Below are 17,069 nucleotides of genomic sequence, written 5' to 3' on the forward strand. Positions count from 1 at the left end.
GGACTACAACTCCCAATTATTCCCAGCCACAATGGCCAGGGGTCATTTTGGCTGAGGTTGACAGGAATTGTAGTCCAACAGCATTCGGGGACCCACCTTTGGGAACAGTGTTCACTCTAAGGCGTGCACATGCACATGCAAATGTTCAATCCTGCTCAGGTTAGCAACATAGGAAGCTGCCATGTACCGAGTCAGACCATTGTCCATCTAGCTCAGTACTGTCTGCACAGACTGGCAGCGGCTTCTCCAAGGCTGCAGGCAGGAATCTCTCTCAGCCCTATCTTGGAGATGCTGCTGCCAGGGAGGGAACTGGGAACCTAGATGCTCTTCCCAGAGTGGCTCCATCCCCTGAGGGGAATATCTTGCAGTGCTCACACACTTCTAGTCTCCCATTCATATGCAACCAGGGTGGACCCTGCTTAGCTGGTTGCATATGAATGGGAGACTAGAAGAATAAGCACTGTAAGATATTTTCCTCAGGGGATGGAGCCGCTCTGGAAGAGCAGAAGGCCCCACTCTGAATGCATATGCACACACACTACCTTGATACTGCCACCCAGACCAAAACTCATAGGAACATAGGAAGCTGCCATATACCGAGTCAGACCATTGGTCCATCCAGCTCAGTATTGTGTACACAGACTGGCAGCGGCTTCTCCAAGGTTGCAGGCAGGAGTCTCTCTCAGCCCTTTCTTGGAGATGCTGCCAGGGAGGGAACCTGGGACATGCTCTCCAGAGTGGCCCCATCCCTTCAGGATAATTTCTTAAAGTGCTCACATGCAGCTTCCCATTCAAATGCAACCAGGGTGGACCCTGCTTAGCAAAGGGGAGAATTCATGATTGCTACCACAAGACCAGCTCTTCTCATTCCAGAACAGAAAGAGGGAGCAAAAATACCCTGACCTGGGACTAAACCCACATTTTTCATGGGTTGACTCTCTGACACCAACATATCATTTCACACTCCAGCAAAGCAAACAAGCAGCCCCCCCCCACTGAATTGCACTCCTTGATCTCTCCATAGGGTCAGTGATGGGAGCAGAAAGGGCATAGACTATTCACCAAAATGTGGCAGCCCATCACTGGAGAGAAAGCTCAGCTCTGCAATACTAGAATGCAAGCCTAGAACATAGGAATTACGGGCAGAAAGCAGAGCCTTTGAGCAGTTGCAAGGGTGCCTTTTCCTCATTACGAACTAACCACAGTCTCCCCACACCCCCGCACCAATATTTTGGAATTGAAGTGAATGTTTTTTCCCAACTTATTTAATCAGTTATCATCTTTCTATACCGTCTGATTGATTGATTGAATTTATATACCACCTAATACCAAATTTACAGAATTAAAACATAATCTATAATATAAAACATGTAAAATACATTAAAAAAAGATAAAAACAAACTAAAATTTAAAAATATATAGGGGTTGAAATTCAAGGTGCTCTTGGTTCCTGGGACCTCTGGCTTTAAAGAAAAGCATTCTACAAATATCCATCGTAGTCGTAATTGCGGAGGACTCCTGCGTACAAGGTAACTTGGGAACCTCCTGCCCTCTCTGACCCCGTCACACAGCATCAGCCAGCAACCCCCGGCTTGCAAGGAAGCTTCTTAAATTTAAATTCCAGAGAGACATCTAGCAAGAGAGATGACCTATTTTTTGTTTCCAGCAACATCCTTGTCAAAAGGCACACACCAAAGTGGCTGGGCCAACTCTTGCTGCAGTTCTGGAGCTGGGCTGCCCCATCAGCAGAGTCCTTGCCCACGATGCCCGGCGACACACCTCTCTGCCCACCCCCAAATGCACACCATTTAAAATGAGCAGGTCCTGCAGAGTGCAGACTTTTGACAGCTCAATGCACACTGCCGAACTGGCGCAGGGGGGCGTTCCCCGGAGTACATGCATGCGCACACGTGTCGGAGAACAAGCCTGGACCGAGGGGACCAGCAGCTCCAACCCTGGGACTTGTGGCTTCTCCGGCTAAAGAAAAGGTAGTCCTTGCCTGATCCACAAGCAAAAAACCTTTGCCCATATCTCTGTGGCTCTCAAGCAGCAGATCAGGCGAGGTCACGTCCTTCCCGGCTTTGCCATCACAAGATTGCAGGCCAGGAATAGATAGTTTGTTTTAAAAGCAGGAACACACACAAGGGAGCTGCTGGCAAATGACCCCGATCTCCCTTTCCACTCTGGAGCCTGCTTTGAGCACCAAGGCTCAGCCACAAAGGCAGGACTACCACTGAGCATATGCAGAGTGCATTTCCCACCACGTTGCATCTGAAAGCGGCGCTTCCAGACAAACTTGAGACACAGCACCTTTCAGAACAATGCAGGACACCTACAGAGTCCTAGAAAGGACTGGCGGGCGGTGGGGGGAGAACAGACACCCAAGTGGAAGAGCCAGACACACTGGCTGGCAGCCTGGAGCACTGCAACAAGTCTCTGAACATCTGGGAAAGGGGATGAGCCCTTTGACGCCTGGGACCCCCCAGTTGTCTCTTCCACGGCAAGTCGAACTAAAGCAGAGAGCTTCTGAGCAACTGTGGCGTCTCTACAGCATATGAACACAGAGAGCTGCCATGGTCCACCCACTGGTCCATCCAGCCCAGTAGTGTCTGCTCTGGCTGGCAGCTGCTCTCCACCGCTTCCGACAGAGAAGGGTCTCTTCCCAGCCCTACCTGGAGATGCCACCAGGGACTGAACCCGGGGCCTTCTGCGTGCAAAGCAGGCACCACACCACGGAGCTCCTCCGGCCCCTTCCCAGGCATCCGGAATGGGGGCACTCGTGGAAAGCAGCCAACTCCACAGTTACAAGCCTGCAGCCTGACTGTCACACACGGTGGCTGCGCAGGGTGTGGGATTCTCCCAAGTGGCGTCCCTGCTTGGTCACGGGGAGCAGTTCTAACCTGCCAGAGGCAACTCACTTCTCTACAAGCCGGAAGGATGGTGTGGGGCTGCCCAGGTCAGAGGGCGAGGCTTCGGGGCCAGCTCTAAGCCCCACACTTTCCCTTCCAGAGTTAAGTCGGCCACACCCAGCAGCCCTGAGCTCTCCCCACCGGCCCCCCAGAGGAGGAGAAAAAAGCGACTGGCACTGACCCCTTCTTCTTCTTCTTCTTCTTCTTCTTCTTCTGCAGGATGCCGCTTCTCCGGGGCTCTCTTTGTCCTCCCTTTGGGGCCATCTGCTCCCACAGAGGCTGCTGGGCAGTCTTCGTAGAGGGGCCCAGAGTGCCTGCCTGCCCCAGAAGCCTTGGCCTGCTGGTGGGCCGTGTCGCTCCCATATCCTGAGGAGCACCGGAGGGTGCTGGAGGTTGACCCACTGAAGGAGGACTTGCTTTGCGAGGCCGGCAGCTTCGCCCAGGCGCTCTCCCCCCACTTCCCCACGGGGGGCTCCTGTGAACAGGGCAGCCGCGGAGCCTTCCCACCTGGGACTGGCGTTTCCGTCTGGTCGGCCATTGGCGATGGCGTGGACAGCTCCGAGACGGTGCCTTTCTCCACACCCCACGTGGCGCTCGAGAGACTCCCGTCGCCCTCCTCACTGTTCCAGCCTGCCGGGGTCTCTTCCAGCACCGTGGCCGGCGTCTCCAGCGGCGGCTGCTCCCATGACCGGCAGACCACCACGGTGCCTTCCTCACATTCCCTGGCTGCTTCTTCAGCTCCAGGCGCCCTTTGCAACGGCACCAGGATGGCGCGGCTGTTGCCGGAGCCAGGCCTCTGGAAGGCCACCAGCCGGCTAGCCACCTTGTCCCGGTTCTGCTCCGCCGGGTTGTCTAGCAGGCGAGCGATGACCATGGTGCCCTCTTCTAGAAGGCCCCCAGGGACGCTGGACCCAGAGGACGGCTCTTCCGTCACCAGGTGAGCTTTCTCAAGTTGGCCTTGGAACCGCTCCCTCACCTGCACAACGTGCCCTTGGTCCAGACCCTCCAGCTCCCAAGAGGGACGAGCCTCCCCATGGGAGGCAGTGCTTGGGTGGGAGTTCTCGGCAAGGTCCTCTCCTTCCTCCTGCAAGGGACCCGCGCGGAACTTCTTCAGTGCTGCTGCTGCCGCCGCCGCCGCCATCTCCTCCACCTCCTCAGCCCCCTTGGGGGCTTCTGCTGCCACCAGGTCACCCTCCTTTGGCACCATCCTCTTCTTCCCCCTCCTCTTCCGTTTGAACCGGGCTTTCCTTTTGGGGGAGAAGGGAGCATTGCTGGCTTCCCCGGCTTGCTCCTTCGGCTCCTTGACACAGCCCAGTGTATTCCCCATCGCCCTGGTGCACAAGACACCAGCAACAATGCAGCGAAGCTGGCACTGGGCTCCCGGAGAAATCCCGACCGCCGCTTCATCAGATTAGATGCACATTTTCAAAACACACACACACACACACGACTGCAGGCACTCTTGTTCCTATGCACGCACACACACACACACACACCCCGAGACTCTCCTCTGAGCTGCTGCTGTTTTCAGACAGCCATCTTACAAGGCTGAGAGCCGGAGGAAGACACATTCAAAGCATCTCACTGCAGTTCAGAAATCACTTGACCTAAAAGCAGACGGAGACCGGATTGGCTGCAGCGCTCGCTCTCCAAATATGAGGTAATGGGAGTGCTACCCTCCGTAAGGCAAACAGAAAGCAGGGAGCCAGACAGAGGCTGGGAGGGAGGGAGGGAAGGAGGGAAGATGCTGCCGAGGAGGGGTGTGGCGCCAAGACAGAGAGATGGAAATCAGGGAGGAAAGTTTTTTTTCCCCCCTAACACACACACCCCACAACAGAGGTGCTGAGTGAAGGTAAGCTTATTAAATGGGGTGGGGGAAGAGAAAAATGAAAAATAAGAAAACCAGGGAGGAGACAGACGCACTGTGCCTACCAACAGAAAATGCCCAGTGCTGCTGCATTCAACACAGAACGGAGGAGTTTGGGCTACGGCAATCCAAGTGTCTGGGAAGAGAAACCTTCGCAAAGCTGGCTGGGGGTGGAGGAGGGTCTCTCGTGCCCCATTGCACCTCAATACTTGATGCTGGTCTCGAGGCATTGACAGGAGCAGAAGCAGCCCTGAAACTCACAAGGAGGAGGAGGAGGAGGACACAGTCTCTAGCAGTCACCGTCAATCAAGAAGATGAAAGCAGAGGGCTTGGAGGGGACCCAGGGTTCCCAAAAGGAACCGGCTGAACCCCAGAAGCACTGATAAGGGAAGAGAGGCCCCCAGAGCGAGCGGGTAACGGAGGCAGCTACTCAGACATGCACAGCTTTTACACACACAGCCTCCGCCCGAGGAACTGTGAGTTACGAGAACAGCGACGGGGGGCGGGGGGCTAGATTCAATCTGAGCCACAAAAACAGTTTCAAAAGCAGACCTCGGCTTGAAAGGCTGAAAACCTTCAGGCAAGGGGCTTTCTTCTCTGAATCCAACTTGCTGGTCAGCAGCTCCCGCTTCTTGAGCCTTGGAATAATCATCATTTTCAAGGAGAGAAATCTCATTTCCCCCCCAGTTTACTTGGGACCGGCTCTCAGGGCTTGAATCTGAACCAGATAATATCACCAGCCCCTGAACCTCTTTCCATCTGCCATGCTGGCCCCAGCAGTGAGAGTGTCCGTCCCTCTGGGCCTTAATCTCATGTGCAGCAAACGCACACACACACACCCCAGCAGAACTGGGATTAGAAAGAACAGCTTCCAGGGGCTTGAACTGCAGTGTCTATTGCTTTAGAAATTAACCACTGGGGAGCGGGAAGCAACACGCCCAGGGAAGGAGGAAGGAGGCCTCGCACGCCTGGCTCTGTCTGGCTTGAGAGAGACAAAGCCTGCCCACCTTTTCAAGCTCTTTCCATTTTCTTCTGTGGGCACCAAATGGAAAGAGGTGAGGCGAGCCCATTAGGGACTGGTCTACCCTGCCAAACCCGGCACAGCAGCCCACCAGCGGCTGTTGCTGGTGGCTGTCTGGTGTTTCTTTTTTAGATTGAGAGCCCTTTGGGGACAGGGAGCCATCATTCATTCATTCATTCATTCATTCCTATGTAAACCGCTTTAGGAACTTCTGTTGAAAAGCAGTAAATAAATATTTGTCATATTCGTATTCAAATGCCACTTCTGGGGCCATATAGAAGGCAGGCTTCTCACAACAGGTAAAGGTAAAGTGTGCCGTCAAGTCAATTTCGACTCCGGGCGCCCACAGAGCCCTGTGGTTGTCTTGGGTAGAATACAGGAGGGGTTGACCATTGCCTCCTCCCTCGCAGTATGAGATGATGCCTTTCAGCATCTTCCTATATGGCTGCTGCCTGATATAGGTACCAGCGGGGATTTGAACTGGCAACCTTCTGTTAGTTAGTCAAGCATTTCCCCGCTGCACCACTTAAGGTAGTCTCATAGCAGGAGTCCCCTGCAAACACACACACACACACACACACACACACACACACACATAAGCCCACCCTTAAACCAACCCATTGGAACAGCCCCACTGGATCAGGCCCAAGGCCCATCTTGTCCAGCATCCTGTTTCCTGCAGTGGCCCACCAGACACCTCCGGGAAGCCCACAAGCAGGAGGTGGATGAGGGCATGCCCTCTCTCCTGCGGCTGCTTCGCTCATTCGCTCCACCAGTCCAACCCAGAAATGCAGATCTTCAGGGTAAGGGGCCATTGAGAACCCTCCTCTCCCAAGTCTCTGACCCACAGCAAGGGGGGTCTCAGGAGTGGGAACTCAAATGCAGAAGAAGGAAGAGAATCCCTCCTAGCTGGGAAACAGCGAGCTGCACAGACCACTCAGCAGGAAACATTCTGACTGAGCAAGCCAGGTAGGTGCTTGAGGCTTCCTGAAATAGCATTTGTTCCGAGCACTCTCTTGAGCAACCAGGGCTGCTAAGCACACATATTAAAAAGGCACAACCTGTTCCCTTTGAGTGCATCATCATTTTGTTTCTGAAGAGACATTCTGGGCCTCGAGCCTTCTTGGCAGATGCCTCCTGGCCTAATGGCCCTGCCCCCCAATCCCAGAGCTGTGTGGGCTGGCTGCAGGCACAGTGGCACAGGAAAAACACTTTGCACATCCTCAGAGACACTCTTCCTCCTCCAGGCTGGTGATCACTGGAAATTGGGATGGAGAGGAGAGGAATGGAAAGGAAAGGAAACTAATGCTGAACCCAAACAGGGGAATAGGTTCATGAACATCCCCCATAACACACCAGTAGCAGCCCATCGTAAGGAACCCAGGCAGAGGGGGGTGCAAAGGAGGCAACTTGGATTGCTCCTCTCTCTCCAGCCCTTCCTGAGAGCAGTTCACTGTGCAGCTCTACGTGACGAGTGGTCAGCCTGCAGGTAGTGTGGCGAGAGAGAGAGAGGAGCAACCTAAGCAGCAATGCCAGGAAGCAGAGGCAGCTGCGCCTCCTTTGGTAACCCCTGGCTTGTTAGGACAAACTGCTACTGTCACACCTACCCACCTCTTCTGCCATTATTTTGCACTTCCTTGCTAAAGGGAGCAAGAATTAGGGGGAACGTACCCTTATAGCTAAGGCAATTCAGCCAATGCTCCAGTTGCACAAAATGGACCACTTAGGAGAAAATGTGGGCATTGCTTGCCTGCATGGCGTGTGTGCATGCACGAGTGCCCGTGCATTGAAATGACAAAACCAACAGCCTAGTGGTGATTCTGGTTTTCTGTATACAGTTTATGCATTCCATAACATCGTCAAACAAAATTTCACATTAGGTTATAGAGGTTACATTTTTAAAAAAACACGTATTCCTGACTCTCTTCCCCCTTGGGATGCATGCTCCCATATGGTCCACTGGCTTTGTACTTCAATACCTCACCTATTGCCTTACTTTTCAATGCATCCAGAGGTTCCTCTTGAAGGGGGTCCCCATCACCGTTCCCTCTAAGGTGTGCACACATGCATGTGCTCACACATTTTTGGATGTCCGCTCAGTTCAATTTAGATCCCGCTCAGCCTGAATCAGGAAGTCCCCCTCTGAACACATGTGCGTGTGCACTGCCTTGATACTGCTGCCCAGAACAAAACTCATTCCGCACACAGATGAAAAGAATTAGAGGGACCACTGGTCCCCATTTTGCCCCAACCAGTTACATGTAACCCTGTGAATCCAGAGTTGGGGTGGGGCAAAGGTCTTCGTACCACTCTGGTGAGCAAGAAATGGGTCAGTGAAGTGAGGCCAGGCAAGACAGGGAGTGTCAGCCCAGCTCTTTGGGATGAGCTACCTCTGCCCCCCTTTTTACAGCCCCAAAGCAGCAGCCAATCTGGGGGACCCTACTGCTAACAGCCAAAAATGCACAAAGACAGCGCGGAGGTGGGATTTTTTCTGTTACCGTTTTCAAGCCCCAGACGAGCAACTTTCACAGAAAAAGCAAGTTTCACAAACATTTGCGCAACACTAAAAGAAGCACAATAGAAACACCTGACTCTCTTTGGCAACCGTTTTTCTACAAAGGTGAAATGGTCAGAGATGCTCTTCTCTGAATATTGTTTTTGGAGAACAAATTCATTTTTCATCTGGGAGGTGGTACTGAAGCCAAACTCTCGATTTCTGGGCTTTCACATTTTCGAGACACATTTTATCCTTCTGGCCAAGAATATGCAAGATGCAGAGGCAGATTAGGGGAACTGAGACTGTGACAGGGCAAAAATTGGACCCTGCATACAAGGAGGCAATGCGATTCAAGGGGTTAACGACAGAGCTGCATTGCCAGAAGAAATCCCCCTTAATTCCAGATGGAGGGGGACAGATTCAGCCTGAAGAGCAGCAATCTGAACCCCAGGAGAGCTGCCCAGCCAGGAGTGCTGAAGGTCTGGTCAAGCTCCCCTGCAGGGATAGCGGCTTCCTCAACTCAATCCAGTGAAGCAGCACCAGCCCCAAAGAGGAACACAGGAAGCTGCCATATACCGAGTCAGACCCTTGGTCCATGTAGCTCAGCACCGTTTACTTCACAGACCGGCAGCTCTTGCCAGAGAGGCCCCATCCCCAAAGGGGAATATCTTACAGCGCTCACACATGTGGTCTCCCATTCATATGCAACCAGGGTGGACCCTGCTTAGCAAAGGCAGCCAGTAATGCTTGCTACCACAAGACCAGCTCTGCAGTCACACCCCTCATCCCTTCCCTCCCCTTCTTGCTCAATGCGGCAGTGCCACCTAGTGCCCGCATACAGGGAAGAGCCTCACATGTATGGGAAAGGACACCACCACCAGCCGTGGGATTTGTGGGATTCGTAGTTGGGTTTCCGAGCACAAAATACTGAAGCAAAAGGCTTCCAAGCCAAGGTTCCCACTGGAGGATGAGAGGAGGGCTGTGCAGCGGCCAATGCCAAGAACAGAAGACATTAGTCTCCCCAGGGACGGGCAACCGATTCCCGATCCACTTCTCTGGCTGCCACTTGTTGTGGGGGTGGGCATGAAGAGGGCAGGGGAACCGAGTGTGACATCATCATGCAACGCACCATCTTTTACTCGATGTTACCAGGGGGCCCCTCTGGCCTGATCAGCCATCAAACCCCACCTCTCTTCCATCACGGAACTCAAGGCAGTATAACTGGCTGCTCCTCGTCCAGGAATGAGCCGACACAGACTTGCTGAGCTTCAGCAGAGCATCATGCATTACCAGGAGGCTTTACAGACAGGGCCGTCACCCCAAATCTCCTTCGGAAGAGTGTTTGTGCATTCACACACCGGCCAAATGCACCCCGAAGTCCCTTTTGGCGTACTTCACTGCTTTGTCTTGAGAATTCGAGCTTATCTCTGTGTATTTCCGGGTTTTTAAAAATGCTGGTTTTAAGCTATTTTTTCTGAAAATGCTGGAGCAAATAGGGAGAGCCACTGACGTAGAATCATAGAATCATTAGCATGATAAGAGGGATACTCTCTTTAGAAATCTCCACCCCCACCCCGCCTCCATTGGCCAAAAGGAAAACATGGAGGCATGCCATGTGAACTTGCACCAAAACAAAACCCGAGAGCAGAGGGGAGGGGCTCCTTCCCTCAATGCCGCGAGCGTGATTCGAAGTGGCTTCACTCAACATTTACCCCGCAGCATCAAGCCAAGTGCGAATAACTCCCAGGCTGTGCCAAAAGGAACTTTCCCACCCAATCTTGGGGGCTGGGGGTGGGGGTGGGTGTTTGGTTCTCCCCCTACAGCCAGTTCTCGTGGGTCAGAGACTTAAACCCAAGGCTGGGACTTCACCTATGAGTGATTCAGGGCTAGGTATGCTCCAGCATCAGCATAAAATCCTTGCTGCCCATCAGGGGTGTAGCTAGGAAAGAGGGGGCCCATGTTCATCCCTCTCTCTGGCAGCCCCACAGACTGAGGGAGATAATCAAGATAATAGGGAGGGATGGAGCTGGAGGGCCCTCAGGAGCTGGCGGCCCGTGTTCTTTGAACCCTTTCGCTCAATTGTAGCTAGGCCCCTGCTGCCCATCTGCAGTCTCTGGATTGGACAGGCTGGGGGACACTGGCTCTCTAAGGATCTTTCTGAATCCGTCATTATTTTAATGTTTTGATTTTGTTTTCATCTATTTGTTTTAATTTATTTATTTGATTTCTATACCACCCTTCCAAAAATGGCTCAGGGCAGTTTATGATTAAAAACAAAACAATTAAAAACAGAGACTATAAAACACCACAAAAGAACAGTTAAAACAGTTAATAGTTAAAACAGTTAACAGTTAAAACGTTCAAAACAATTTAAAAGCCCTGGAAGACCAGGTTACACAGCAAGCAAGCGACCCATCATTTGGGGCAGTATACACATGTGCTCAACATAAATAAAGACAAGACCTGACTCATCTCAGGCTGGTCCTTTTGCTCACCAAGAACAGCCTCTGGCAGCTTCCAGCTCCAGTCCGATGATCAGTCACGGGCACTTCCAAACTGTCTGTCTCCAGGAAGGCTGCTTCCTGGTTTAAAATGTGTTAGTTGACCTGATTCTAGGGAGACTCACACACATTTGTCTTGTCTCTTAATTCCTTGCCTCGATGTCCTCTCTCTTGGCGTGCAATGTGATTCTTTTTGTACCAAGAGGAAGTCAATATATCCCTAAAGACTTTTCCACTCCATGACTAGCAGCCGAAAGAGGGTCTCTGCCACAATAAAACTAGGGGACCAATGGCATGTGGTTGCCATTCATCCAGTCATTGCTGAAACATGCCCCCCCCCTTTACAGGAAAAACTAATTCAGGTTCCTATCGCAGGGGGCGGGCGTGTGGATGACCCCCATTACGTAGACGTTTTGCCTTGTGAGCAGAACTCACAAAGGTCACCCCAAGAGAACCACCCCACCGTCCAAGAATGCTACTCTAAGTCATCTGTCTGTGCAGAATGTTGCAAGGGGGAAACTCTCCGATCTGTCTGATAAAGTGGAGGAAAGACAAAAGGCTACAGACTCAGCCATGTGGGAAACACAGAAGCTATCAGTAGCAGCTGGTCCCAATGAGCCAGGGGGGCGCAGGAGGAGGTGCAGCTGCCTCCGCATCCTGGTAGTAGCTCCAGAGGCTCCTCCCACCTGCCCAACAGCAGCACAGCTCTACCTGATGAATGGTTAGCCTGCAGCAACTGGAGCTGCTGCCAGAAAACAGGGGCAGCTCCTCCTCCTTGGGCACCCTCCGGGCTCATTAGGACGAGCCGCTACCGAGGCTACTCATGAGGGCGGCTAGTGCCCTGACCCCCCACCTACCCTCCGGGAGCCTAGCACGGTGTCCAGCAGCCTACACAGATGCAAATACACACACAGCACTGCCAACCCCGACAAAGAGTCAGGCTCCACTTCTGTCACTTGGTCTCATCAGAGTTGGTTAGGCAAGTGTTTTAAGCACAACGCTGCTCCTCGGCCTCATAGCACCCCCTGCTGTTCTCCGCCACCCGGGCCAGTATTGGGAAAAGTGTCCCTCATAAGACTGCATCCTTTCTTGACGTTATTCTGCATAACATACTCTGGCTGCAAATCTGTCGGCTGACCAAGCAGAGCGAGCGAGAGGGTGCCCTCGTGTTAGAAGACCCGGGTGCAAGGCCTTCCTCTGCCACAGACTTGAGCAAGTTGCAGCACCCTCTCACCGCTCAAGTCCCCCATGAGTCACTCTGAAACAAGGGAGATCTCTCTCACCTACCCCCAGTAAGGTGCAATGCTCATGGGTCTTTGCCAGCATGAGGAGTAGAAGGTGGGTTCCCAGCCTTGGGTCCCCAGATTGTAGACTAACACTCCCATCATCCCCTGCCCTTCGGCCATTCTAGCAGGAGATGACTGGAGCTGTAGTCCATCAACATCTGGAGACCCAAAGTTGGGAACCCTCAACATGGGCGGCAACCACAGATCCCACTCTCAAGGCATTCACAATCCCCAACAGCCAATGAGGGAGACCCCAGAGACTGGGAACTCCAGCAACAGAACATGAGCCCCCCTGTGCTGAGATTTCCTCCGCGTTACATAAAAAGAAACACACCGAGATGTTCAGACTTCAAGCATGGACTCCAGTCCCTCTACCAAGCCTATAAGGCAGTAACGGCCACAGATGCTAGGCAAAGTCCCAGGAATTTCGGGATCCTGAAGAACACCCTTCGGGCAGAGCACAATTCTACAGCCTGCAGAACACAGACATGGACAGTTTCTTTGCAAAACACTCCAGAAAACCCCAAAGATCTCTGGCAGCCAGCTCAGCTAAGCAAACAGCAGAACTCCCAATAACCTCCGTGCCAATCAAAGGGCCCATAATGTGCTTGCACGGCCAGTCATTAATGGTTTAATTATGCAAATGAACAGCGAGGAGCGCCTGGTCTCCAGGACACTAGGATATGCTAATCCACCAGATCCATCAGCACACCAGCCTTACGAAATGCAGACAGCAAGCTACCGACCCGGAAGCGGAGCCTAGACACAACACATGCCTCTTTGTGGTTGATGGACAGCCAGCAGAGAGAGAAACCAGTTTCTTACCTGGAAGTGCAAGATAATTGTCCAGATCAGGCCCAAGGTCAGCTTGGGGTTTCCGTCTGTTATGTCATCATTGCGAATGTTCACCAGCTTTACCTAGAAGGGAACCAAACAGGGAAAACGGGACATCAGGCGGAGTCATGACAAGAGCCACACGTTGGCTGCTGTCGTCCCACTGCCACCGCCATCTTGGAACACCCAAAGCCCTGGCTGGAGGACATCAGCGGTCCAGTGCTCCAACTCCAGGAGGGGGCCGTCCAAGTATCCTTGGGAAGCTTGTAGGGTCACCAAGAAAGTTGCCTTGTACCCAGTCAGCCCACGGGCTCATTCAGCTCGGCACTCTCTGCACTGACTGAGAGCAACTCTCCAGGATTTCAGACGGCCTGGAGATACTAGTGACTGAGCCCCTGCATGCAAAATGTGTGTCCTGCCAGTGATGGCTGCCAGCTTGGATGGATTTAAAGGGGGCTTATTATTAGACAAATTTGTGGAGGACAAGTCCAGATGTAGCTGGGGAGTTGTATGGGAGTTGTAGTTCAGCAACAATTTATGGCGGCTGGGGAAGATGGGAGTTGTAGTTCAGCAACATCTGGAACACCACTGGTTGGGAATCCCTGGAGCAGAAAATTCATGGAGGACAGATCTAGCAGTGGCTACTAGTCTTGATGGCTGCAGGCTACCTCCAGGCTCAAAGGCAGGATGCTTCTGAATACCAGTCAGAGGGGAGCAACAGCAGCAGGAGAGGGGGCCTGCCCTCCCCTCTTGCCTGTGGGCTTCCCGGAGGCATCTGATGGGCCACTGTGGGAAACAGGATGCTGGACGAGAGGGGCTTCCTTGGGCCTGATCCAGCAAGGCAGTTCTTAGGTATAACTTCACAAGCAGAGAGGTATAATGGCGACAGCCACACCCCAGCCTGTGAACCGGTGAAGCGGCCTCCTTCCAAGTCAGACTGTGGCGCCATCTAACCTAGCACTGACTACTCTGGCAGCGGAAAAGGCTAACCAGGATGGAGGTTAAAAGACTTCCCAAACGGAAACAGCAGGGATTGGACTCATGACCCTTTGCATGAAGCACGGATGCTCAGCCACTGAGCATAAGCTACGCACCTCTCCCCGGGAGATTCATGCTGCAGCTCCAGATTTCTGTCGGTGCTCACAGGGATGTACAAAGGGAGGTCCCCCCCACCCGGGTTACTATGGTTAATGGCTATGGATAGAGACTCTTCTCCATGAGCTCGCCCCTTCCTGCTTCAAGAGCCATCTTAGGCAGCAGCTGTCACCCCATATTGTGCTCCCTAAGCAGCACTTGAAGAATCAAGGAGTTGGAAGGGGCCAGAGAGGCCGTCCTCTCTGCCGTGTGGGCACTGTAAGATATTCCCCGCAGGCAGGGGCGTAACTACTATTAGGCAAGGGGAGGCGGCTGCCTGGGGGCCCCCAGAGGCAAGTCACGTGACTCCCCAACACCCACAGAGCTTCCTTCATTATGATCCTTCGTATTTCTTCCTTTGACCTGGCTAGTATCATCTCTCTCTCTGTCTCTTGACTCTCCCTCCCTGCCTCCCTCCTTGTGTGTGTGTATCAGTGAGGGGCCCATTTTAGAGTTTTGTCTCTGGGCCCATTCCAGCCTTGTTACGCCCCTGCCCTCAGGGGGGTCTGCCAGAGCAGAAGGTTCCAAGTCCCCTCCCTGGCAGCATCTCCAAGACAAAGCTGAGAGAGACTCCTGCTGCCTGCAACCTTGGAGAAGCTGCTGCCAGTCTGTGTAGACAACACTGAGCTAGATGGACCCAGGGTCTGACTCGCTATATGGCCGCTTCCTATGTTAGTCATCCAACCTCTGCTTGAAGCAGTAGCGGTTGGTCCTAGCAAGCCAGAGGGAAAGCAGCCCAGGTTGCTCCTCTCTCCCTCTCCTGCCCCACCCAAGAGCTGTGCTGTCCAGAGACTGGCCATTCGTCAGGTGGAGTTCTGCAGTTCACCGTGCACTCCACCTAACGAACGGCCAGCTTGCTGGTAGCATGGCTCCCGAACAGAGCAGGAGAGAGGAGCAAGGAGCCACCCACACTCCTGCCGGGAAGCAGACGCAGCTCTACCTCCTCTGTTGCCCCCACCCCCGCCCCACCCCCGGCTCGTTAGGATGAGCCGCTATTGGCTGGAAGGCCTCTAGCCAGGGAGAGCCCACTATCCCCCAAGAACATGGGCTCCATGGTCAAACGGCTCTTCCCATTAGGAGGTTTCTCCTAACGCTCAACTGAGATCTCCCCTCGTGGAGGTTTAAACCCATGAAACCTAGCCCTGCCCTCTGGAACCAGCCCTGGTCCTCCCTCTCCTGTGTGGCAAAGCCCTGCTCTCTGCTGGAGAAAGCCCTCCTTCTGCTGGCCTGGCCCTCTTAGGGATCCATTTCTGCCAATGACGCAAGTCAAATATTTTTGCAAAAATACCGACCTACAGACGGAGGCAAATGCTTGCTCCAACTTGAGCAGCCTATGCCCGGCGTTATGCAACCAACCCAGTTCCTAAAACCTCAGGCCACAACTGCCTTGGGGCCTGGCACTGGCAGGAAAGCGCGGCCTGCACCTTTTCGGCATGGAAGGGCGAAGATGCTTCTTCCCAGCCCAGCCGGTGACGGAGGACTTGTTCTCACAAATGCTCTGCGCGAGATCAGGGGCTCTTCCCCTCTTGCCGAGAAGATGCTTTGCCATCACCAATGGCAAGCAGCACAGGCTTCGGGACACTGATGCAGCATAACGTCTGAATCTGGTTAAGGTGGTGATGGATCTGATGAGGCGTCGAGGGGGAAATGCTCCCAGCAAGACTCCACGGCACCTCTCCAGACCGCGCAGAGGGCTGCCATGATGTAGCGCACACTCCCTAAGGCAGGGCACACGCCTGCCTGCTGCGGCTGAGCCAGAGGCCCCCAGGCAGTGGTGGGGCATCCATCTCATCTGCATTCCTCCTCCTCATTCTCAAAGGGGAGCGGCAGCAGGAGAGAACCAGGGGGGAGGAAGGAGCTCTGCCCAAGTCAGCGGGCAGGCCTTTCTCCGGCAAGCCCAGAAGCACCCCAGGCTGAAGTTCCCTGGCAGAGAGACAAGATCCCACCCCCACCCGGCCCCACCTTCCTTTCAAGGCACTGAGCAGCCCATATTACATCACCTCATGCAGAAGCTGGGCAGTGTCCTTAGATCATTCCCCAAAAGCCCGGGCAAGCAGAAACTGCTACGGCTTGCCCCCAAAGAACCAGATCCCCCCATTAAGGCAGGGGTTCTCAAACTTGGGACCAATGATGGGATTTGTAGGCCAGGAGCACCTGGAGACCCAAGTTTGAGAAGCCCCTGCCTTAATGTACGGGGCAGGGGGTGAGTTTGAAGATGGGAATTCTTTGTTGGAGAGCCCTCAGCCCCTTGCAGACCTACCATGCCCAGCATTACTTGGCAGGAAAACACGGCAGTGAAGCAGGTCTGGTACCCATTCTACGTGCAGAGAGTGCAGCTGTGCACTTGCGAGTACGCAATCTGGACAATGCTTCACAATAGTTGGGGGAGGGTTTTCTCATCTCGGGTTCCCGCATATTGGACTACAGCTCCCATCATCCCCAGTCCAGAATGGCCTTTGTGGCTAGGGATGATGGGAGTTGTAGTCTGATAACATTCCAAGGACACAGGGCTGAGAAGCCCCCTGGCTGGCTCCAGGGGATGGCAAGGGCAAGCCACTCAAAGCCACCAGCACTCTCCCTTGCATAAAGCACCCAAGATGCTCCAAGTCAGCCTGAGGAAATTCTCTGTTCACTCATCCTGCCTGCCTCTTCCCAGGGTGCTTTCCAGATTAGACCCTGCAATGGGGTCATGTTGTATCTTGGAAGTGTGCTTCCACCTTTCGGGCAGGCTGGGTGAGAGAGGAGCCACCTGGGCTGCCTCCTTTGGCACCCCTCCTGGCTCCTTAGGATGAGTCGCTACTGGCTGACAGTGGCTCTCCGGAGTTCAGACAAGAGTCTTTCCCAGCCCCACCTGGGTGCTTTCCAGATTAGACCCTGCAACGGGGTCACGCCGTATCTCGGACGTGTGCTTCCACACTTCCCATGTTGTGACACCGCAGTCCCTACACGGACTTCAGGGTGACGTTCACATTTCCAATGCCTTGTTTCGGATTTAATCGCTGCGATATAGAGCTAGTATG

The 17,069-nt window shown here is 53.6% G+C and overlaps 1 protein-coding gene across 30 annotated transcripts in view; it reads right to left on the reverse strand.

The window, feature by feature from the left end:
- Window positions 1-17,069, reverse strand: part of MACF1 (microtubule actin crosslinking factor 1) — a 362,956-nt gene that overhangs the window by 214,323 nt on the left and 131,564 nt on the right. For 17 of the 30 annotated variants that reach the window (XM_053267998.1, XM_053268004.1, XM_053268005.1 and 14 more), the window contains one exon: window positions 12,907-12,999. In XM_053267998.1, the coding sequence (XP_053123973.1) occupies window positions 12,907-12,999 (93 nt within the window). Of the gene's footprint in view, window positions 1-3,090; window positions 4,381-12,906; window positions 13,000-17,069 lie in introns of those variants that run through there. The other 13 variants (XM_053267978.1, XM_053267983.1, XM_053267980.1 and 10 more) reach the window with 3 other exon arrangements.

This window comes from Hemicordylus capensis, chromosome 7 (assembly GCF_027244095.1).
Source record: "Hemicordylus capensis ecotype Gifberg chromosome 7, rHemCap1.1.pri, whole genome shotgun sequence".
NCBI lineage: Eukaryota > Metazoa > Chordata > Lepidosauria > Squamata > Cordylidae > Hemicordylus > Hemicordylus capensis.